The sequence below is a fragment of the Colletotrichum godetiae genome, assembly GCF_030913485.1.
Source record: "Colletotrichum godetiae strain CBS 193.32 chromosome Unknown BDP55scaffold_97, whole genome shotgun sequence".
In the NCBI taxonomy this organism is placed as follows: domain Eukaryota; kingdom Fungi; phylum Ascomycota; class Sordariomycetes; order Glomerellales; family Glomerellaceae; genus Colletotrichum; species Colletotrichum godetiae.
Window position 1 is genome coordinate 75,618 of NW_026851345.1, and position 22,681 is coordinate 98,298.

At 50.0% G+C, this 22,681-nt stretch overlaps 9 protein-coding genes across 9 annotated transcripts; 5 read left to right on the forward strand and 4 right to left on the reverse strand.

The window, feature by feature from the left end:
- Nucleotides 1-175: 175 nt before the first annotated feature.
- On the forward strand, nucleotides 176-1,465 carry BDP55DRAFT_699077 (uncharacterized protein; the record flags this gene model as incomplete). The annotated part of the gene is made up of 3 exons (XM_060577854.1): nucleotides 176-215; nucleotides 331-891; nucleotides 954-1,465. 3 exons carry the CDS (start codon nucleotides 176-178, stop codon nucleotides 1,463-1,465), a joined length of 1,113 nt encoding a protein of 370 aa, XP_060422066.1.
- A 1,192-nt stretch (nucleotides 1,466-2,657) lies between these two features.
- BDP55DRAFT_735036 (Asparaginase/glutaminase) lies at nucleotides 2,658-3,671 on the forward strand (the record flags this gene model as incomplete). The annotated part of the gene is made up of 1 exon (XM_060580273.1): nucleotides 2,658-3,671. One exon carries the CDS (start codon nucleotides 2,658-2,660, stop codon nucleotides 3,669-3,671), a length of 1,014 nt encoding a protein of 337 aa, XP_060422067.1.
- A 1,638-nt stretch (nucleotides 3,672-5,309) lies between these two features.
- On the reverse strand, nucleotides 5,310-6,345 carry BDP55DRAFT_623904 (uncharacterized protein; the record flags this gene model as incomplete). Its single annotated transcript, XM_060571397.1, has 2 exons — nucleotides 5,808-6,345; nucleotides 5,310-5,756 (listed from the first exon to the last, which is right to left on the reverse strand). The coding sequence occupies exons 1-2, from the start codon at nucleotides 5,994-5,996 to the stop codon at nucleotides 5,310-5,312; spliced, it is 636 nt and encodes a 211-aa protein (XP_060422068.1). The 5' UTR covers nucleotides 5,997-6,345.
- A 1,201-nt stretch (nucleotides 6,346-7,546) lies between these two features.
- Nucleotides 7,547-7,966, forward strand: BDP55DRAFT_735037 (uncharacterized protein; the record flags this gene model as incomplete). The annotated part of the gene is made up of 3 exons (XM_060580274.1): nucleotides 7,547-7,557; nucleotides 7,620-7,768; nucleotides 7,827-7,966. The coding sequence occupies 3 exons, from the start codon at nucleotides 7,547-7,549 to the stop codon at nucleotides 7,964-7,966; spliced, it is 300 nt and encodes a 99-aa protein (XP_060422069.1).
- A 378-nt stretch (nucleotides 7,967-8,344) lies between these two features.
- BDP55DRAFT_686204 (uncharacterized protein) lies at nucleotides 8,345-9,710 on the reverse strand. The gene is made up of 4 exons (XM_060576499.1): nucleotides 9,397-9,710; nucleotides 9,210-9,332; nucleotides 8,922-9,148; nucleotides 8,345-8,813 (listed from the first exon to the last, which is right to left on the reverse strand). The coding sequence occupies exons 1-4, from the start codon at nucleotides 9,641-9,643 to the stop codon at nucleotides 8,619-8,621; spliced, it is 792 nt and encodes a 263-aa protein (XP_060422070.1). The 5' UTR covers nucleotides 9,644-9,710; the 3' UTR covers nucleotides 8,345-8,618.
- A 991-nt stretch (nucleotides 9,711-10,701) lies between these two features.
- On the forward strand, nucleotides 10,702-11,016 carry BDP55DRAFT_735038 (uncharacterized protein; the record flags this gene model as incomplete). Its single annotated transcript, XM_060580275.1, has 1 exon — nucleotides 10,702-11,016. The coding sequence occupies one exon, from the start codon at nucleotides 10,702-10,704 to the stop codon at nucleotides 11,014-11,016; it is 315 nt and encodes a 104-aa protein (XP_060422071.1).
- Nucleotides 11,017-12,009: 993 nt separating this feature from the next.
- On the reverse strand, nucleotides 12,010-12,450 carry BDP55DRAFT_735039 (uncharacterized protein; the record flags this gene model as incomplete). The annotated part of the gene is made up of 1 exon (XM_060580276.1): nucleotides 12,010-12,450. The coding sequence occupies one exon, from the start codon at nucleotides 12,448-12,450 to the stop codon at nucleotides 12,010-12,012; it is 441 nt and encodes a 146-aa protein (XP_060422072.1).
- Nucleotides 12,451-15,407: 2,957 nt separating this feature from the next.
- Nucleotides 15,408-17,539, reverse strand: BDP55DRAFT_686211 (uncharacterized protein). The gene is made up of 3 exons (XM_060576500.1): nucleotides 17,003-17,539; nucleotides 16,679-16,941; nucleotides 15,408-16,564 (listed from the first exon to the last, which is right to left on the reverse strand). The coding sequence occupies exons 1-3, from the start codon at nucleotides 17,415-17,417 to the stop codon at nucleotides 15,734-15,736; spliced, it is 1,509 nt and encodes a 502-aa protein (XP_060422073.1). The 5' UTR covers nucleotides 17,418-17,539; the 3' UTR covers nucleotides 15,408-15,733.
- Nucleotides 17,540-18,283: 744 nt separating this feature from the next.
- Nucleotides 18,284-19,620, forward strand: BDP55DRAFT_735040 (major facilitator superfamily domain-containing protein; the record flags this gene model as incomplete). The annotated part of the gene is made up of 6 exons (XM_060580277.1): nucleotides 18,284-18,332; nucleotides 18,392-18,462; nucleotides 18,522-18,592; nucleotides 18,660-18,951; nucleotides 19,016-19,492; nucleotides 19,597-19,620. 6 exons carry the CDS (start codon nucleotides 18,284-18,286, stop codon nucleotides 19,618-19,620), a joined length of 984 nt encoding a protein of 327 aa, XP_060422074.1.
- Nucleotides 19,621-22,681: the final 3,061 nt, after the last annotated feature.

Sequence of the window (22,681 nt, forward strand, 5' to 3'; positions counted from 1 at the left end):
GGCCCAGAAAAAAACATTGACGCAGTACTACCCGACGCGAACGCGTCACACACGCGATCGACTCATTGGCAGTGCAACTTTCCCGCAGCATCCTGCTTGTCCTCCCATCACGACTCAATCGTGTGCTTGCCTTTGCCGCCCATACCAGCATACAGATTCTTCTTCGCCCGTAGTCATGCCTCGAGGTAGACCCTCGTCTAAGCTTACGAAGCAAGGTAAGAAGAATTTCCATCCGCCAAAGCATATTCTCTACCTAGCTCTGTCCTGTCTCTCCATGCGTTCCCAATCCCATCCTAATGCGCCCTCATTGACGCTTAAAAACTTTGGTAGACCTTCCCTATGATGCGATCAGTAAAATCGTGACGCACACCCTCGACCCCGATACCGCGCTCGTGTCCCTCACTGTTCTCGCCAAAGGCTCCCGTCTAGACGTTTCCGAATGGGATGTCCAGGAGCATCGACCGACTTTACTGTACGACTACTGGACCAGTTTCCGTGGCAAGACGCGCCAAGACATTCTAGGAATCGGAGAGCTTTACCACCCCTTCCGTCTGTTACGTCACCGTCGTGTTCGGGGGCAGTGGCAAGTACTGGTGCAATGGCTTGGATACACAAACGAAGGGGAGGATGTATCTTGGGAGCCAGTCGTGAAAATGCGCGCCGATGCGCCGGATGTGTTGACAGACTACTGCGGCTACGTAAACGATGAGAGTGTGAATGCTGCCCTCCTTGGACCCATGGCACGTGGAGATGCAAATAGCGAGGTAGAGGCCCTATCAAATGAGACCAAGCCTCAAGTCACAACTCCTGCGGCCGCACGACAATCGGCAAAGAGGAAGAGGGACAGCCTAGTCGAGCAGCCTGAGATTCCCAGCGAAAAACGGCGACGCTGTAAGTTCCTCTTGATCGCAACGAGCCACGGTTCATCAAACCTTGGCTGACTCAAAGCGTAGCATCCAGACACGATTCAACACCAGCCACAAAGGTTCCCTTGCCCAGATCCTCGACCTCGACATCCAAGCGCAGACAATCGCAAGTCCCTCAAGACGTCTTCCAGTCGCAGACAACTCCCAGATCAACCGTTTCGACCCGAAAGCAATCCATGCTACCGACAGACGATACCAAGCATGCCGGAGCGTCTCCCGCACCATCACAACCCCTGGCCCGGCGAAAGAGCACGCGAGCAGCCTCCGTTGAGCCCGCAGCATCTGTTGACACTGAGCGCCTCAACCCTGCGGACGTTCCCCGCACCATGCTGTGGTTCATGGACGACTTCACTGTGGGCGACATGCAGAAGGTCTGCCGCTTCATCGACGAGCACTGCACAGGTAAACTGCGTCTACCTCTGTACAGCGGTGGTGACTGGGACGGGAAGGCTGCTAGCGGTAGATGGGAGGATGTTTTCATGGTAAGCCCGCTTGGGAGGCTGGGCAGGTATGATAATGAGGACGAGAAGGAGGAGTGATCACAATCACCTTCTGGTAGTGCGTGCAAAAGACAAGCAGTTTTCCGGCGTTTTCCAGCGGCTGGGCAGGCCCTCCATCATTGTGGTTTAGGGGGGGGGGGAAGCACTCACATGTCGAGCTTGTCGGGGCCGCTTCATCCACCTTCAAGGAAAATATGAAAATATGTCCATCTACCTAGCAAGTTCGGCACCATAGCAAAGGACAAGCTAGCCTTTCCATGACTCATGACGAATTTTCTGCCAACTTCCCTTTCTATCCTCATCGACAACTTGTTGTGCAATCACTCGTCATGCCACTGGCGTCAACGACGACAAAGTAGTCGGGCATCCTGTTCACGGCAAACAGAAGGATGAGTGGTTCACCAAACACGGCCGTCCAGGTTTCTGTTTGCGGATTGAGGATTGGTCGGTGGGCGCTAAAGGCCTAGCAAACCTCCCAACTCTTTTGGGAACACCGTCAGCATTTCATGCCGGCATTCACGCGTCGCTTCATCCCCCCTCCCCGGTAGCTAACGGCACTGTCAGAAGTCCTCCACCGACGACAGCAATCGGCAGGATGGCATCAACCACATAATTGCGCCACCGTGCCAACTGGGACAAAGCGACACTCTCTGAAGGTATGCATCAGCCTTTCCAGCTCAACGGGCGGTTGGAGGAAATCTTCTCCACAAGGCTAGCGCTTGTTTGCCAACCGACCTTCACCGCCGCATTACCTCATTACTTGGCACATCAAAGGTGATCTATGTTTTGCAGAGGATGCATCCTTGGCTGGCCTCTTGATTCTGGGAATCATTTTCTCACAACACCCAGATGATACATAAGTAGTTTGCTACATCAATTGCCTTTGCTTCCTTGACAATTCTTTGCCGCCTTGAGGCGCGTACCGAACAGCCCGCCTTTACTTCCACCCGAATTCGCGAACTTTGAGTGAAAGGCCGCACCTGTCACATGAACAGCTTTCCACTCCAGTGAGAGACTGAGTCTATACACCAGGCACACCTCCAGAATGAGGTAGAGTAATTGACTACATGCTAGGGGACGGCTAGTTACCAAGGCTAAAGCAGAAGTATATTTAACAATAGGTTCATATCTCGGCATTTTGGAGGGGGGGGTTTCAAGGACTATGTCCATATTGCGCAGTCCCAAACCACCATCACCTACTTCTGAATTTGTTCTAGTCAATTCACCCGGAATGGCCCACATCAAAAAACTTGCGTTGATTCCAACGGGCGGCACTATCGGCATTTTGGCCGAGGACATTTATAACAACTTCGACTATGGATCTGATGGAAACGGACGTTACGCCACGCTCGAAGAACTGCGCAGCAGAACCGACTTAAGTAAGCTCGAGAAAGCCCTCAAGAAGGAGATCCAAATCGAGCACTTCAAACCCATCGACAGCACCGCGATGACCCCCAAGTTGTGGTTCGACCTGGCCCGAAGATGTGATGACCTCAGCCAGGCCTCGGAAATTGATGGAATCGTCATCAGTCATGGAACAGCAACTATGGAAGAGACTGCGTTCGCTCTGTCTTTGGTTATGCGACTGAGGGTGCCAGTTATCATTACGGGTTCCATGCGCCCATTGAATGGGATGTCTTCCGATGCAATGGCCAACCTCACCGCCGCATTCCACGTAGCAGCCCACAAGTATAAGGAGGAACAGCCAGGTGTTTTGGTGGTCATCAACAACGAAATACACCTCTCGATACACGTCAAAAAGACTCATGTCTCGACGCTCAACACTTTCAAATCGCCGAACTTCGCCCCTATCGGCCAAGTCGGATGTGATGGAGTTAGGTTTCTCCAGGAACCGAAGTGGAGTTACGACTCTGAATTTGATCGCAAAGCTCTGTTAATATTCCCACGCGTTGATATTTTGACCAGCTACTGTGGCGCCGACGAAACGCTGATCGACTTTTTAGTCGGGTCTGGAGCGAAGGGGATCGTGTTGGAAGGGTTTCCGCCTGGGTTGGGAACCCCGCAGCAGACAAAGGGCCTTGTAAATGCAATTTCGAAGGACGTAATTGTTGTTCAGGCAGCCTCTGCTGATGGCGAGGTTATCAATAGCGCTGACCATCAAAAGTTGGACATCATTGCTGCGGGTTTCCTTACCTCCAAGCGGGCCAGGATTCTATTAGGCTTCTGTCTTGCTAACAGATTTGCCAAAGAGGACATTGCGGCGATTTTCAAAAAGTTTCAATAGCATTTTAGTAGGTTTGTATTTTCCAGGGGGCCGGCTCATGATAATGGGACGAAGTCTGCGTACGAGGTTTTCTCCAGATCACAGACTCGTGCTCGGCGAGATTCCTCGCAATCCCACAGTAGTTAGTTTTTGAGATTCTAGATATATGCAATATAAGTAGCAACAAAATCATATCAAATCTATCAAAAGCAAAGACCCAAGGGCATGCTACTTTCACTTGGGTATTTCGGCATTAACATGGCTTTGATCGATATTGAATTGCTTCAGCCTGCCCGCAGTACGTAGACCTTGATTCAACCCCCGAAGATAACAAACTCGTAATTTCCTTTCTACCTTGGTCCTCCATGCATCGGATCTACTGTCAAATGATCTAAAAAGGTAGTTCACAGCCTGAGTGAGACTTCAGGAATGCCAATGATTCCTCCGGCAGAACACTCGTCGCTGCTTGCCACCCCATCAGACTGCACCCGATGAAATCATGATATCTGACACAAGCTTTCTGTGTGCAATCCTGGTCTCATCCCTGGAATAGATATTCCGCTCAGATGAGTAGAAGACCATTTGGGCCCCCTTTCCGAAGCTTTCTTTGAGCGCTGATCTCGGTTCATCTGAAATACTACGCATCCCTTAATACCATGTGTCACAATCATGTCCTTCGAAACACACTTTCCTCTCACGACCTGGGCTATCTCTTAAAACTGTGCTACGAAACCAAGGCGGCAATTATCACGTTCATGCGTGATACTGACAAGGTGAACAGCACACAGTCACGCACACGTACCCGCCCATCAAACCTGAGATGGCATTGTTCTCAGCGGCTCGGCCTCAAACCCCGTCGCCTCCCTTGCCCATTGCCCAGTGCAAGCATACCTATGCAGGCAACGCTTCACCGTAATTACTTAAAGTCTTCAAAATCAAGGACTAGTCGTCTTTCTTGGCTACTAATACCGGGTAGTTTTACTCACATATCAGACTTTTCTCGGCTTACATCGGCGGTCAAGGAGTTATCTACTCCCGGGCTTTCGCCTCCTCTTCAGGATTAATATGTTGCCAGCAACCCGGATGATGAAGACTACGGCTTTGTCAGTGGGCTGATTCTGCAATCGATCAGACGCCCTGCCTTTGCTAAGGCGCATCCCCCATGCCCGCACGCGAGTCGCCGGTTGTACATCTAAGTCCATGACAGTATTAGAATATTAATAGTAAATAAGAGGGACTTGAGACGTGGTCTGGACTATTAGCAGCGGCGTTCCTAGTAAGTAAGGCCGTTTTGATTTTAAATTTATAAACCGTTTATCATAGCTAGCTATTCGTAATAAAATATACCATTAAAGATTAAGGGTATATTGCGTATATCATGTAATTCAACTATGTACTATATCATATCGTTACTCTTAAAAGCTAATCTTCTTGAAGTTAATCTTTTATGTTTTATAAAGCTATGAAAAAAAAACACTATGTATTATAAATCACATTTTGAAAGCCGCTTTAGAAGAACAAATTTGAAATCTTATTAGTAAATTATATAAATAACACATTTATACTTGATAATATAATCTAGAGTAGATAATACAGAACTTTACTACCTACTATGTATACCAAGCATTTCTTAGTACCCATTCGTAGTTGGGGTATTAATTACTCCTGGCCTTTCGCCTCCTCCTCAGAGTTAATGTATTCCGGCTTTCCGGTTCTCAATTCCCGTCGGATAAGCTCAATCTCGATGACTATACGGCTTTCCCAATCCACTTTCTGCCGAAGGCCGTCACCATCACAATCAAAATATAATCCCCAAGTGCCACTATCTTCTAAGACTGCGCAGAAGCCTTCCCATCCACAAAATGTGAGCCTTCGGTCTTGTCGAGTGCATTCCCATGGCCCAGTCACATTATCATCGGCCATGGCACGGTTACCAAAGCGGACTTGATAAGTGACGGGGTCAATGAATACCCAATTCATGATGGGTGCCTCGTGAGTAATGGTGCTCACCAGTCCGGAGAAGCATGAGTCCGGGTATGGAAGATAGTAACCTTCAAATGGGTGACCGAAAGGGACATCATGAGCTGTGCCGGTGTCGACAAATAGCTGCTCCATTATTAACGGGCTCTGAACCTCAAGATGATGGCAAAAGCTTACTCTATCGCCAGATAAGACCACTTGGCGTCCTTCAAGGTAAAGACTGAACTGTGACGACTTGGGACAGTGCACTACGAGATTGTTTTTCCGACTCCGGTGCTCCTCCCGACGAGATCTGGCCATGGAAGCCTTAATACCTTCCGAAGCGCCCACAGCAGTGGCGAAGCTGATGAGTAATGAGAGAGCCATCTTCCCGCCCACCTAGTAAGGCTTTGTGGATGAGATAACGCTACTCGAAGCTCAGTAGAAAGTCGAGAATTTCTTTTTGCAATAGGATGCCTAAGTCCTTGTACTTAGGACGTGAAGGATATCGTCGTACGTCTTTTGCCTTCTCCTATCGATTCGTGTCTCTCACGCCAATGAACGGATAATAGTGCAATCGAACTGCTTCTCATTTCAAGCTGTTAAGAACAACGTGGTAGTGAAGGTCTCGGAAAATCATTCGATTCAACCCCATAAGTCAGAATAATGCTTGGAGTGTTTCAGACTTCGAAACCTCGAAAGATCAGAAGAGACGTCAGAAAAAGGATTGAGGATCATCGGCTGATGCATGTGGAGCTTCCTTGCAGCCTCTGACAGAAGATGGCATTCTATGGTCTTAGTTATTAGAGGCACCGAGGCGCAGAGAAGAGATGTCAGATAAAATTTCCATATTGTAGATCTTCAATGGTGCCTGGTGGTCCCTGATTGATGTTGTTCAAACTCTCCGGCACAAGGGTCCTTGCCAGGGTCTGGTAGCTGCAGGACCCTTGTCAAAGCTCCCACGAAGGCGTCCTGAGACACAGGCGAGCCCCAATGTAACCCACAAACGTTCTCTCGACTCACCCACATCGTACCATGCGAACCATTTTTCAGATGTTCTGGAAACACAGGCACAATTCCGCATGAGCGAGCAGTGCTGACCGACGCGTTCTAGCCAAGACTGACAAAACACGACGCAAAATACAATCCGAGCGGCTGGTTTCAACATCAGACGATGTCAGTTTGCTCCCAAGATTAACGCTGCCTCGGTAGCAAATATGATCCAAGACGCATAGACGGAGAAGGAGGATAGCATCGAATAACTATACCGGGTTCTGTCAGCCGAGTTCGGGATCGAAGCTTAAAGCTCACCATGCTCCCCCTCCAAGATGGCCAACAAAGCCACATCTCAATCCAAATCACAGAGCACCACGGCAAATACTGAAAAAACGTCAGCGGGAACAGGTTCCCCAATTGCAACAATATCAACAAGGTTTGAGGCCCAACAGCAGCAACCGCCACCTGTGCCACGAAGGCCAAGTCACGCTGCGCGATCCTCAAGCACCTCCTCAAAGCGCGTTTCTGCTTCCGCGGTCCCAGTAGAACCCCCGGTTAAGCCATCTGAAGATTTTTCTGCTGTGCCAGGAGCCCTCAGAAGATCCCTTTCTTTCAAGATTCCCATTCGAGTCGCAACAGACAACCTTTCACCCGCCAGCCGCTCCCGCGCCCAGTCACTACCACAGGAACATCAATCTGACAATCCCGGCCATCAACGCCATAACCCAAAACGAGGCTCTCTTTCATCGATAGGAGAGAAACCGACCGCAGAGGCTGCGAAAGAACTCCAAGCCACCAGCCCAACCCTTTCGATCAAATCACTTTCAGAGCAGTTTCTCAAAGAACGTGGACTACTCAACCCCGAACCAGTAGACGAAACAAGCTCACCCGAGGAGCTTCAGCATTCATTGCAAGATCAAGTTGTCAGATATCTCACCACAATGTCTTCCCCGTAAGCTCTCATACCAGCCTCTTCTTGTTGTCTTTTGATGTCTAATATTCACTATCATCTAGAGCAAAGACAACCGCAGAGGAGCAGTCTCGTGCGCCTGCCTATCCCACATCATACCCACCAACCAACACAGGAATGAGGGGAAATATGCCCGCACCAGGCCTCCCTGTCCCTATGCCCAACCTTTCTGGCACCGCAAATGGCCCTGTTGGTACGTTGATGATTTCTTTGCCCTACTCAAACTTTCCTCATTGCTGATATCACTTCAGGTAACCTACTCAGGGGCCCTGTCGATGAGAACGGGAAGTTGACCAAAGCTGCTCTGATGGTTGGCATCAAATTGGATCTGGAAGCCGAGGTTCACTTGACTGCCCGCGTCCGTGGTGACATCCTTGTTGGTTTGTACTAAGATACCCGTGATCTACGACGGGATGAGCCTGCAAGGAAATCATGAAGGATGCACGTATCCAGCTACGAGGAGCTTGTTCGTCAATGGCACACAGCGACACTACATTACGCTTTGAACAGGTTGTCTTGCGTCATGAGTTGATAAGGTGCCATGAGTAAATACAGCACAGAATTGGAGACGGGCTGTGAAGCAGGAAACTGGAATTAAATCATTTTTGTTCCTACAGAACAGATTGTTTATATAAGGTTGACAGGAGGTCAATATTTTCGAGCGATAAGTAACAAGCTTTTAGCGGTATTCAAGAAAAAGGGCTGAATTGACTGAATATTGAGCAACTGGATCGATAATGTCAAGATTGAACATTTAGGAAGGCATAACCCCATATACTGTCTTCAATAACCTTACTTTGCATCATGCCACAAATTCCATAGGGCCTGGGCGCATAAGAGAAACCACCTGAGCGCCTTGACCAAATTCGTAAGCTTTGCCGAAGGCTCAACGATTCCGTCCAACATCGTTACCATACTTTACTCGTGTCACAAAAGTTCGTTTCAATCAACTTATCATCCGCTCCAAAGAGGGTGACTAGAATTATAGATTGGCCATTCGTTGCTACCTTCAAAGCACAAAAGAGTAGCACCACATGTATTGACTATTCGTGCTTCGGAGTATCCACCATGATCTGCCGTTCTTTCGCCCAGTCAACAATGCGATTATATTTAGGGCACCTATGCTGGGAGTTGAAGTCTGGCTGGATGCCTCGAGAGCCATTCGTGTGTAAGAACGGGGTAACATCGGCCGAGCATTGTAGCCGTATACGCAATGCCTCAATGCAATGATCAACATGCTATATAGATCAGCTTCGAGAGAAAACCAGGACATTGATGTGATTCAATCAAGTACGGTAATTCAATGCAAACTTTTGGTCGATATTATGGACCCGGGGAAGGCTTACGGCGAGCACAAGATCCTCTCCACCGTGAAATGCCGGGTCATCGCTATAATCGAAGTCGGTTCTGTGCACAAACTGACGTACGAGGTTCAAGCAATGGAGGTTGTGGAAAACTTCAAGGCCAGCTAAGAGATAGCCTGGCTTTGTGCGTGCCCAGGAGTCACCATCGACACCATGCGGTGTCTTGTTCAAGGCCGGCAAGTATTCATCTGATAAGTCAAATGATCCGTCTAACAAACCTATATCAGTAGCTGCTATTGTGGGAAAGGGAGGGTCGTTCGTTCAACCTACAGTACCACAGATCCTTCCATCTGGCTTCAAGTTCCGGAGTTGGCCTTCCCTTGTAAGGGCTGGGCTTCCAGAAGGCATTGTCGAACTGGACATCTTCAAATTCTAAAACATCTTGAACGGGTGCTATATATCTCGTGAGTCCTTGATCTCCTCAATCGTCCACAAGAGGTGTGATGATAGACTTTACACAAAACGTTGAGCTTTCTAGCACAGGCCAAGTCCGATGGTCCTGCTGGGTTGAAGTGGAGCCAAGTCGACAGCCCAAGAAGTAGACAGCCAACCCAGAAAAAAGGAAAACGGAGGTTTTTGAATGAAGTTCTGCTTCTTTTGGCGGGCGATTGCATGTTTTCATCGTCCAAGAGGAATACTTCACATTCTTCTTGGAGGTCTCGTCTGTGGCCAGACTGGCCTGGTTCACTGGACATCATTAGCATCGACTTTCTGAGGAGAGCGACAATCAAAGTCCGAAGAAGATTGGAAATATCAAGTTGCAGAGTGCTCTTTTTAGCCCTACGCTTTTCCAAAGTCCGAAGTCGTTTGTTATCTAGTTTCCAATGATACGGGGTAACAGACAAGGGGCTCCTTACAAACATGACTCGCCACCGACAAGGCGGCTTTCGCCGTCTATGAGACAAAGGGAATTCACTGCAATGAAGACATCGTTCAGGACCGAAAGCTGCGCCGGATAGCAACGAGTCAGCTTCTAAGACTGAGTAATCGACCTTCTGCATTCGTCTAGTCAGCCGACTTCAGAAAGCTTGTTTTCTCGATTGATATGACTTTATCTGTTAATATACGCAGCTGACCAGATTTCATTGACTCAGCGTAGCAGCCAACGCGGGCCCCAAAAGCTTGTCTCTCTAATAGGATATGTTCGAAAGAATCGATCTCGACCACCAATCCAACCACCAAGGTCAGCATAGGCCGAGAAACCTAGATCATGCGCAAGCAATGTGTTTCGCTTATGTCTATTCAAGTTGCCGGTTCAGGGCGCTGCACTGCGTCACCTGGGAGTTCTTCGTGCAGCTCAGCCCGACACCGAGTTACATAAGTCGTCAGGCAGCAGAGAAAACGTGGCAAGTCTATTTACTTCTGATACTGGAATAAATCTATTTGCTAGTTGACCACGGTTCAAAACCCTGTGGGCTCCGCAGCAGAAGTTCCAACTCAAGTGGGTTCACCCATGTCGATGGAGGTGAAGCAATCAATCAGTTCACACCATAGTCACAAAGATAACCAAAGAAGTCTCCACAAACAATGATGTGGATGAAGCTTACGCCTTCCCAGGCCCGAGTTAGTCGCAACAAGCTATTGGGCATTGCTTTCATACCACAACTTAGCTCAGTTACTTCAGATAAATGCGCCGAACGCGACAAGTTAAATTCACTGTTTAATCACCTCCTGGGAACGGCTATATAAGAAGAATACGTTTTCTCTCACGGAAGATCTCTGCAAAACATCAACTTCAGTTCCTTTCTAAAACACAGACAAGATGAGAATCGCCAATATTCTGCTCCTGGGGGGAGCATCTTTGATTGTTGCCGCCCCTGCCGGCATTGTGAATGAAGGAAAACGCGAAGCCAGCATTTCTTTCCTCGAGTCTACACATTACAAGAAGTCTCCCGACGCCGAGGCAGAAGCGGCGCCTGCTATCGAGTTCCTTGACTCCGTTCACTACAAGAGAACCCCCGAAGCCGAGGCTGCGGCCAAACCTGCAATCAATTTTTTGGAGTCTGTCCATTACAAGAAAGGGGCAGAGCCTGCAGCTGAGCCTGCGATCGAGTTTTTGGATTCTGTCCATTACTAGGCGTCAAGAGACCAGTGGCGTACCAAGCCCGTTTGATGGAGAGTAGGTGAGTCGGATCATCTTTGCAATCTGATTCCATGAAATATCGGCTAATTAGTTCTTAGATGAATTTGTGAACCTGTACTCAAAGGTCGAACATCATTAGGAAGGGTTGTCAAATGATATTTATCTAGGTCGCCTCTGCCTGGTGAGCTTCAGGTGGAAAGAGTCGTTCGGCCCGTCACCCATGGCCAGGAGATCGCGACGTTACACTGCATCATAAGTACCTTAGTCGGAATTTTACGAGTGTACTCAAGGCCTTGCGTTCATCGTCGGCGATTTGATTACTTCTTCAAGGGCGAGATCCTGCTCGCTCGGCTAAAGTGATGACCATTGTTTGAGTTATTACGTCGTTCCCTGCAGCTGTACCCTGCAGCTTGCTGACCTGCTTCAAGCTAGTTAGGCCGAGATATGGCACTACATAGAAAAGGACTAAGAGAAAAAATACCTAAAAACAATCGTTTCTTCGCGTTAGGAATCTACATGTAGATACGCAGACTGCGTTTCTTTGTATCGCGACGACGCTCGGGGCATTCCATTTGCTGACATCTGGTGCCACCTGCTTCCAAGGAAGCCTGTAACATATCCTTCAGTTACCCATATGCCTCTTGCGACAGCGGAAAGTTGTAATGCTGATGGCTCTTTAGGATTGACGAGGCAATGTGTTTCGAAATAGGACCCCTACGAGCCGCAAATTGAGTGACTCTGCCACAAATGGGGAAGTTGCCTTTCATTGAGGTTGCCGGGCAGGCGATCGAATCCTCGTCTTCCCATCTTCTCGCCATCGTCACTGCACAGGAAAGCGGTTTGTGACCACATGAGGTTGAAGTTACGTATGCACTCACGAACTGTAGCTTCTGAACATGAAATTGTAGTGGATTTAGACATTGAATTATATTGTATTCTCATAACTTGCATCTTGATGCTCTGCCGTAACGTGCTGAAATGACCCGATTAAGGCAAGTTTTGGGGAGCGTAGCTTTGGTCGGGGTTTACCACCTGGCCGTTGACCAGCTGCTTGTCGGTGTAAGCGGGCCAAACAATAAGCTTCTGGTCCGTGACAGAGAAGGTGGTGAATCCCGCATCCGGGCCGAACTGTCCGCTCCAGCCGGAGGTAACAGTGAAAGCTCCGCATTTGGCGTTTGAGGCAGCACGGCTTGCAGGTGCGCCGGTAGTTGTGAACTTGCAGGAGGTGGGGTCTGCAGTGTGGGTGTTGATATTGAAGCTGTAGTCGCATGAGGTATCCTCGGCATTGCAGGTACGGGTGAAGGTTTCAATGGTCCATTCAGCGGCACCAGCAGCCATCATAGACTTGACCTCACGCTTCGTGATGGGGGAGCCGGAGACTGCAGTGCCAGCAGCCATGGCGGCGAGGAGATAGTTGGTGATCTGCATTATGACAAGGTCTTGAGGAAAGGATTCAGATTGTATATGAAGTTGAGAGGAGAATGGTTGTTTTTGTCTGGATGATTATGCTTTTTCTTGTGGTGTATAGCGTCGAGTTTTGAATTCATTCGAGGTGATGGCGGACGGAGAAATTTATACTACTAGTAGTCAAGAGTCAAGGATACATCACTGGAGGCCACATACATACCAACAAAGGTGGCAAGCCAATGGTAGGTCAACAAGTTCCTGGATTCTCGAACGATTCAGAAAGTGACGTTGCCATCGTATTTCCTCTCAAGGTGCCGATCTCTCGCTTAGTTCCCCGTCACTCCCTTCAATCCCTCGTTCCATGATCCATCATGACAACATATTAGTGCGGATGTGAACCCGCAATGTGACATAGCCCATCCAAGAGGTTCATATGCGATCACAAGAACCTGCCATCCGGCCACTTTGATTGCTTAATTGCTTACTCCGTATACACTCCCAATTTAGCGGTCTAGCAGGCTCAATCCATCTGTCATACATAGTTTAGAAGCATTCGCATGCGCTTGATAGTCCTGCCGTAAGCTCCTATTCGTTGGGATGATGACTTATGAGACCACTGCACAATAAATCCCCCAATCCATCGAGGCAAGAGGCTCGTATTTAGGGTCGCATGCGGTCTCACTTCTGGGGCAGTGGGCTTGGACTCCAGGCGCATGACGCAGGTTATGTAACCTCGAAATCAATACGAGCGTTACCTGCCGTGGCTAATTAACCTAAACAAGGCACGACTCCACGTTCTAATCTGCTTTCGGGACTCCGATTGCCCCGAGACTTCATCGCCCCAGAAGCGTGCCTCCCCCGCTGATCTACCTTTATTTCGATTGATCATTCCTAGTGCTCCCAAGATCCTATGTTTAGCCACTGTGATGCTCGGCGGATGCCCCCTAGCTCTGACCAACAGTAAAATTGATGATGCCCGACAGATTCGGAACTCTCCACAACCCTCGTACTTAACTGCTCAGAACTTCTCCCTGCAGTCACCGACCACCGAGATGAAGTGCGCGCAGTGTTTGCAAGACTGGCTCTGTCGATCACTACTGCGTACTGCATGCCGAAGGCTTTGCAATTAGGCGGGCAGATCTTAGTCTTATTGATCTGCGTGAGCTGAGGTATGAGCCCTCCCTCGCAAGATCCTCGCATCAGGACTGCACAACTGCAACATCGCTCATCCACAGGAGTGAGTGTGAGCATGAAAATCGTAGCGGTAACATTTTAAGCATATTGTGTGCAAATAGTCCGACTGATCGTTGCAATGACTACAGGTACCGGCGCCGAAATTTCATGCCCACGATCACAGACGATCGACAAGTGCTTACCTAGCTGATGTCTGTTTAGCCAAGACACCACGATGCCGATAACGCCGAAGTGGGCCTTGTAGAAAGACCTGACTTCGAATGAAACAGACGTTCGATGTATCTCCGCCCATGTGACTCACGTGAAAGACAGTTTGAATAATATCGATACATGCGACAAAGCGCTGTGGCTGGGCAATTTATGAGCCTCTCGGCATGGGCATGTGCTTCATTTTCAAAGGTCTTTCGTTATGTTCAAGGGCTCCCAGCTCCCTGAAGATCCAAGCAAATGAAAGCGAGCCTTGTGTTATTTCCTCCAAAGCGAGGAGGAATCGATGTTTCGGCCACGCAATTACGATGCCACATCAAATCCGCAGGAGTTTCCAGTTTTAATTCAGAAGAGTAGACAAAGCTGAAAATAATATATGCTGTTGACTACGTGGACAAAATGAATCGCCAGCGGGCAACTATCATTCACGTGAAGCAAAGTTTCTCCAAAACCCCAGAAACCCTCAACTTTGAGTTTGCACATAGGACATATCTGTTCTCCTTATGCTGCGTGGGTCTAGATGAGATGGTAATCTACGCCGGCCTTGCCTGTAAACTTGTAATCTTGATGAGCGGTGCTAATCTATCCGTAGACTTATGACGTAGGACTTTTCTACTTGCGAAATCAGAGCCATCTTAAATTGTCAACCTAGCAAACTTGTGCTCGTGGACTTTTCGCTACGTCACTCTAGGGTTTGGGTTAGATAAGTAGCAAACCCAGCCTTGAGCGTTGTAAAATCCAGAAACTGATAGAGAAGTTTTTTTTTTTTTTTTTGAAGACTTCTAGCGATAAATTAACGAAGATGGGATAGTTACGACGCATTATACCTTGTGAGTTTGCAAAGTAGTACGCGGTAAGCTGTTTTTGTGTTTTTCTGCTATTTTATAGGTATATAACGCTTCCAAGTTTTACCTGTATATGATCCTATGTAGTACGGTATAAAGTTTACTTGGAGCCTCGCGTCGGATTGACCATATGTATGGGCCCCTATCATATTAGAAAGAAAGACTCACTTTGCGTTACTTATACGTAATGTGTATAGCTGGTAGTCGGAAGTCATTACTCGCGACTCCCTTGTCTCATGTGACTGAAAAATCTTGAAGGTAAATGATGCTACTAGTAATAATCATCTCCCCATTAATACCACAATACATAATACGAATGGTGTTGGTGGGTGAACCGCCGAGTCGTGACAATACATGCCTGAGTATTTCGTTGACCCATGTTCGAAACAGTAAAGTCTCAAGCTAGACTTAGTCTTACGGACGATACAAGATAGCCCCGTTGTCAGAAACTGCAGTTCCTAATCTCATCATTATACCAGCACTTACCTTACAATACCTAGATAATCAACGTAAACATTCCAATAGAGAATTCCACGGACTTAATCTATTCGCTTCCAACTTAAGTCTCGAATCTAACTGGTTGGTGTTTTCGAGGTGTCCGATTGCTTCCATCCGACCTCCTAATGATCACTATCATTCTGCAATACATAGACCATTATACCTTATTGATATATGTTTCTAGATTATCTTCACGGCGCTAGACCGCGTCAGTAGACGTCTTTTTGTGTAGCTCGAGTCTTTTTCTTGAACCAACTGAATGAACCTATGAAAAAGGCTAAACAAAGCTGAAAGCTCTTTTAAGGTGATTATACAATGTCAAGTAATTATAAAATTAATGGCAGCGATAGTCCTGGAACATAGTACAGTGGGCGGTCCTTGAATATCCTGTCTACTGCACCCATCATGTCAATCAACCCCGGCCTCCATGTCTTAGATGGACGGACGAAGAGCGACAGGCAAATTCACTGCACAAGCCCGTGTCGAAAGAGGTAAAATTTCGGAAGTGCCACCTTAGGCGAGCAATTTCTTCCTGTCCACGTCCTATTATCATAAGCACGTTAAAATACTGCGATCTCAATACCTCGAGCCTTGGCAGCTTCCTCTATGTTGAATGTATCAGTCTCCTCCCTCCATGCTTCTTCGAGGACCTCGTCAACCATGTTTATGAGACGAAATGAGTCTTTCCTCAAAAACGATGACCGTACATCGTTGAAAACCTGCTTCCACTCTGGATAAGTATTCAGGATAGGTACTTCCAGGCTGCCTATCACTAAAGGGTACATAAGCCCGTTGTGAACTAAAAGATGGTGGTTTGCAGGCATTTCAACTGCCCTGTAGAGTGCGTAAACCGATGCCGTCAAACGACACATGATGACTTCCCTTGACGGAAATGGCGAAAGATCATCTGATTTAGGTCCCAGCCCACCCTCACCATCCGATGGTGCTTTATTCTTTCTGCACCGGTTCAATCGCCTCGTATGCAAGACGGCTGTGTACCGCCAACAGTCCCAAAGCATACATTGGGCGTGCTCACCAATCTCTCCCGGCCAAGACCAGAGCTGGGATTCTATGTCTCTCGCGCTGCTTTCCTTCATATCAGCGAGAATGTCCAGTAGCGATCTGGGCAGTCCCGATACGGTCTCGACTCCACCGAGCCTACCACCTTCCCAGGAATCTTGGACTTTTCGTAAGTTGCGCCAAAGATTCATGCTCGGTGTTATTCGTCCTATCGCCATGATATCCATGTCCATGATAGACAAAACTTCGATGGAGTGCCGGATAGTGAAGTCATGGGAGGCCGAGGGTACCAGATGGCTCAAGTTAGTCTCTAAATGGTACAAGCCGACCATGAGCTGAAGATACATCGTCCAAGGACGAGCTTGAAGCAGCTACGTAAACGTTGCGAGTCAGTAATGGAGACCAGAATAGAGACTCTTGTGCGCGCGAAATATAGAGAGCCGGTTCGCATATAGGGAAGGTGTGCTGATGTATTCAAGACTTACACATAGACTACAGAGAAGCAGACCAGCAGAGACGGTGGATCCATCGAAAGAGCTGTGTCGGCTTTGCAGTTCCGATCGGAAAGTTTGGAGCGCGTGGTCGACGTATTCCATCGACGAGACCGAGAAGCCGTCGTCCAGGTAGGCTTGGATGGCCTCACAAACAATAGCAAATGCTTGGCTTTTCTCTGCCATTGAGGCGAAGTGAGATTTCATCCAACCAGAGCTCTCAGTGGTGTAGAGTCGGTGCATTCCCGCGTTGAGAACTTGTGACATGGTCAGTACTCGAGTATGTGGACAGAGCCAAGCGGCGAATTCCTGACTTACACTTCTGGAAGAGCTGCCGTTTCGGGTCATTAGTGCCGCCCGGCGATGGTGCCAAGGATGAGGTGTCAGAGTGCGATCCCGGTGTGTCTGAGTTCTGAGCGGCCCCGGGCCGAATCGATTTATCGGCTCCGGGAGATGCTGAGGGTGATTCAGCGCGGTGTGGTGGATCTCCAGCGTTCGGCAGATAGCTATCAAAAGTAGCTGAGTTGGCGCTCGCTTTGTTCGCAGCAAGGTCAGGGATCGCGGCCCCAGCAAACCGACCCCGCGAAGCTATTCCGTTGGTCCACTTCAGCGTGGTGTTGTAGCCCTCGCACTGGATGCCACGCCTTTGGCAGGCTCGGCAATCTGGGCGCGTCTCATCGCATTTCCGTTTCCGCCTCTTACAATTGGAGCATCCTCCCCTAGAGCGAACCATTGGTGAACTAGGTGCTGATGGCCGGCGGATGAGGTCGACGAAATCGTTATCTGGTTCGAGCCTTGGAATTGGCTGCTCAGGGGGGTTCTCGAAATGGTCGACCTTCCCGACGATGAATGAAGACACGAGATTTCAGCTTCCCAGGAGAGGCGGACGGGGCCGCGAGCGCATATATATGCCGAATAGGGCATGGCTCAAACGCTCAATTCTGGGGCCCAAGCAATCATGTCGCAGGTTCACAAAATGCGGGGGCGAGGCCGCTAAGACGAATAGAGTTCTTTGTTATCCATGCGGAATGCCCTCGGAAAGAAAGTGACGAGGATCCAGCAGGGATATCGCTTGCCATCACTCGGTATGGCACTGAGCCCTCGTCAGACTTGCTGATTATACCTTACTTACATGGACTGCAATCAAGTCCCCAGCCGTGTTATCATATCGGTACTGGTAGTTCTCGCCATGGTCTTTATCGTCTTCGATTGTGACCAGGGCTCCCGACGATTATTATCCTGATCTAAACACGGTGCTGATGCCTTAGTCTTGTATGGCTGGAAAGGGTTAACCTGGGCGCATGGCTTATCGTAGCACGCGCCAAAATGCAGAGCTGGCACACGACTTTGAGTGGTATCCAAGCCAACATAGAGGTCTCCTGTAAAGTTCAAGTTGCATTCACATTTTGTATAAAATACCGAGCGCCTGCTCGACTCATCACTGTATTCGATTCGAAGTTGACTTTATTCTGGGCTGGTACCTAAACTCGACAACACCTCACAACATCTATTCCACGAGCCCCCTTTTGCTCGTGATATTTTTACCTGTCGCCTCACCGTTTACATAGGGAGTCCACGATGGACAGCCCAACAGCAACAATGGCTCAACACCCACTCCTTCCTCCGGGAACTGTTCACTTGATCAATTGTATGGCTCTCGGCGGAGATTGCGGTGGTATTATGCTGACCTATACATTCTAATTCTAGACGAAGAGGCCACCGAATCCCCAACATTCGTTCTCTCCCCAACCCCGTCGTCAGACCCAAACGACCCACTGGTATGGCTTCTGCTGTCTGCTTCGTAATGTATATCCGCTTAGCCCTCTGTGTGACATAGAACTGGAGTAAATGGAGAAAGTATCTTAACTACAGTCTTGCTATGGGCGTTACCGTGGCTGCTTTCACCAAGTACGTTGAAATGAGATCAGTTTCCGAGTCTATTCCTTAGCTTACGATATGGCTGCTTTCGCCACAGCCTCTCGATCCAGACCGTCTTCTGGCAACAAATGACTGTTGATCTTGATGTGTCTATCAACCAACTCAGTAACGCACAGTCCGCCCAGCTTGCAGGTCTTGCCACAGGCTGCATTTTTTTCATTCCGTTTACCATCAAGTATGGTCGACGCCTGACATACTTGGTTTCTACAGCTATCCTCGCAGCAGCAGCGTGGTGGACTTCCTCGATGCACTCGTACGCAGAACTCCTCGCCACAGCCGTCATCACCGGCCTTAGCGGCGCAATCAACGAGACCGCGGTGCAGATGACTGTAATATCTCTCATGGTGCACTAATTCTATCTCGCATTGTCGCTAATGTTTCTTTCTGCAACAGATTGCCGATATTTTCTTCGTCCACCAGCGAGGCTCTGCCAACGGTCTTTATTTTACTGCCGTAATGGCAGGAAGCTTTTTGACTCCTTTGGCTGCCGGCTCCCAGGCCGTGACTCAGGGGTGGCGCTGGTCATACTACGCCCTCTCTATCTCTCTGACTGTTCTCTTCTTCATGTTCGTGTTCTTGTACGAAGAGACAAAATATGTTCCCGTTACCATCGGCGAAGGCGAGGTCACAGAAAACAACCCACCACACGACAAGAATAACATGGAAAAGGGCGAAAGCTTTGATAAAGGCGGTCTGGAGTTGAACTACGTGCAGTCCAATCCCGCCACAGATGTTCGACCGAATTCTTACCGCGAACGCATGCGGTTGTTGACGCCGACCTCGGAATCCTTACTGCGTATTTTCATCTTACCACTCCATGTCATCACCCTTCCACATGTCATGTTCACTGCTCTTCAGTTTGCATCGGGCGTTTGTTGGCTCGTTCTGTTTATGTCTGTCGTTGTTGTTGTTGTTGTTGTTGTATTTAACGCCGTGGCGGCCGGGCTAGAGCCCTTACCGCAGACCTCCCGAAGGGTATATGGCGTGGAGGGCCGTGAGCCAAGGCTACCTACTCTACAGTACGTCGTCTCTTTACATCGTCCTCCAAATCATGCCTTGTGGCCACTACGCGTTCTGTCTGTCCCCGGTTCCCGCTGGTGCCCCAGTTTCATTCTTTCCCAAATCGTCCCTTGGAATCGGGAGGTTCTTTGTAGTCCGCACTCACATCTACGTAGGTGTGGATGCTGCTACCGCAGACAGATCTTCTGGAAGAAGTCCGTCACGCGGAGAAAGGCCTCGAAGCCTCGTGGGTCGGTGATTAATCTCTTGAAGTAGGCCTCGAGAGATCCCATAGGGCCTATGGGCTCGGGCATACTGCGAGAGTGGAGGGTCGGCCACCGTTGCCTCCTCGCCAGCGTTAGTCGACAGTAGACCAGGTGGTCCACGTCTTTCGCCTCTCCACAAGAGCACATCATTAGAGCGTCGTCGTGGTTGAAACGTCGGTGATATTGCTCGAAGTCCCCGTGACCCGATCGTGCCGCCAGCAGGTGATGTAACGTAGCCCGCGGCAAGGCCAGTTCAGGAGGGCTGGACAGAGCTGCCTCAAGCCCCAAGTCCGCGTACCGCGGCCTTCGCTCTTTATACCACCATCTCCTGTGCTGGCTTTGTAATTTTTCCCTTGCAAGCCGCTTGATGCCCGCTAGTGTTGCCATTTGACCCATCCGCGCCGGCAGTGTCGTTCCTTCTTTGGCCAGCCGGTCCGCGGCCTCGTTTCCTTCGATGCCCTGGTGTCCCGGGGACCAGTGCGTCCGTATATCAAATATCCTGGCCGCTTCTTGGATTTCGAGGAACGCGTCTTGTGACGAGTCCGGCGCCTTGCCGCGGATGCCTTGTATAACGCTGGTGTTGTCGATACATATGTGGATTGGATGACCGCGATTGGTGAGCAGAGCCCTTCTGAGGCCGGTTCGCGCCCCTTCGACCTCGGCGTCGAACACTTCTGCTAGTCCGAGTCGGCCGCACCCTTGTGCTATGCGTTTGGAGTCTCGGTAGATGACGAAGCCGTACCCCACGGCTCCGTTCGTCGCCCTGGAGCCGTCCGAGAAGACGATCATATGGCTTTCCGGTACTGTCTTTAGCCAGCGCTCGAAAGCTTTCGCAGCCTCTTCTTTGCATTGAACTACTATCTGATCCTGTGAGCTTGGCAGGTACTGTGATTGAAGGAACGCTGGTCTTCCGCATCTTGGCAGAAGTTCAGCCGTCCGTTGTAGTCTCGTCTGTTGCTGTCCCTGCTGGGAGAGCCGCGCGACTAGCGGGTGTCGGCGATCAATCCTCTGTAGTCGGACTGCGGCCCGTAAGCGGACGCCCTCTAAGGCGACTTTGGCTGACGGTAAGCCGGCGTCTCGGAGGAGGCTACTGGTTGGCGTTGTCCTCCAGACAGGCAGAACGGCCCTTGCTGCCGCTGTAATGACGCTGTCGATCTTCTGCACGAGCCCCTTTTGGCCTGTGTTGACGGGTCTTCCTTGGAGAGGCGGATTCGTGTCTGTCTCCGCTTGGCGTCTCGAAGCCGGCTTCGTGATACCTGCGTACCATGTTTCGGCGCCGAAGAGCGCGATCGGCAGTACGCAGGAGACGACGGCTTTTCGCACGGCGGCCGCTGGGAGTCCCCTCTTTGTGTTCGTAAGCTGTCTCAGATGTTGAGCTGCCCTCTTTGCTGCAGCTACTTTTGCGTCGACATGGTGCCGGAAGGACAGTCTCTTGTCGAACCAGACACCCAGCCAGCGTACAGGTTTCGTCGAGGCCTTGACCACCAAATCCCCCGCCCGGACCTCTGGCAGCTCCGCTGGCTGGCCGTGCTTCCTAGTAAAGTGGATGACCTCGCACTTGCTCGGGTCAAAGGAGACCTTGTTCTCCAAGCCCCATCTGAGAATGCCGGCTGCGCTTCGGTTGAGTATTGCGACGTTGCTCTCCAGGGAGGGGCTGATGGCCAGAGTGGCGATGTCGTCCGCGTACCCGAATCGCGCGTTCGGGTCGTCTTCAAGTATCTCTGCGATGTAGAGCAGAAAGGCAATGGGAGATAGTGGTGACCCCTGAGGCAGCCCGCATGACAGCGGGAAGTACTCCGTTGTGCTTTCTTCCAGTCGGACTCTAGCGGTGCGGTTGCAGCAGAAGCTAAAGATCAGTCTGGTCAGGCCATGTGGCCATCCCTGCTGACGCAGTCTAATGACGAGCCGGTTCCGAAGGACGGAGTCGAACGCCCCTTTTACGTCCATAGTCAGAAGTGTCGCCGTGAGTCCTTTTTAGGAGGGCCATCTCGATGTCGTGGGTGAGGCAGGTCGTCAGATCGACGGCTGACCTGCCTTGTAGAGCCCCGATCTGTTGCGGACTGATGATGCGCTCGACAATCGCCAGGGACGCCATCCTTCTGGCTATCAGTCGCTCTAGTCCCTTGCCCAGGCACGAGAGGAGCGCGATCGGCCGCCAGGACCCGGGCTTGGAGGCATCCCTGCCGGCCTTCTGGATCATGACCACCTCAGCTCTGCGGAAGGGCAGAGGAAAGTGGCCGGCCCGCATACAGGACTGGAATAGCTGCCTGACCGGTTCCGAGATGACATCCCAGCATGCCTGGAGGAGGCGTGTTGTGATGCCGTCCACACCAGGGGTCGTTGTCTTTGTTAAGGTGGCCGTCTTCACTTCTTCTCCGCTAACATTGTCCTGCCAAGTAATCGCTCGCCTCGGGACGACGGGTACGTCAAACGGGTCACCCGGTGCGTCATCTTCCGCACTAAACCTGTCGAGAAGGGCTCCCCGAAGCGCTTGAGCCTTTTCGTTAGTATCCTCGATCGTCTGGTTGTCCACAACCAATGGGGGTGCTCTGGTCAGTAGGCTCGCCTTCCGCCAACCCATGATCTGGTACAGGTCCCGGTCTGAAGCGACTCCATCGATCTTTCCGGCCCAGTATGCTCGCTTAGCCTTCCTCACCGTGCTCAGGAACGCCTTTCGTTTCTCCATTAGATAAAGGTGCGCATCTTGCTCCGTCTCCCAGGCTTGTTGGTTGCGGGCAGCACGGTATGCTCTGTGGGCCTCTGCGCATTCCTCCGTCCACCAAGCCGCGCCTTT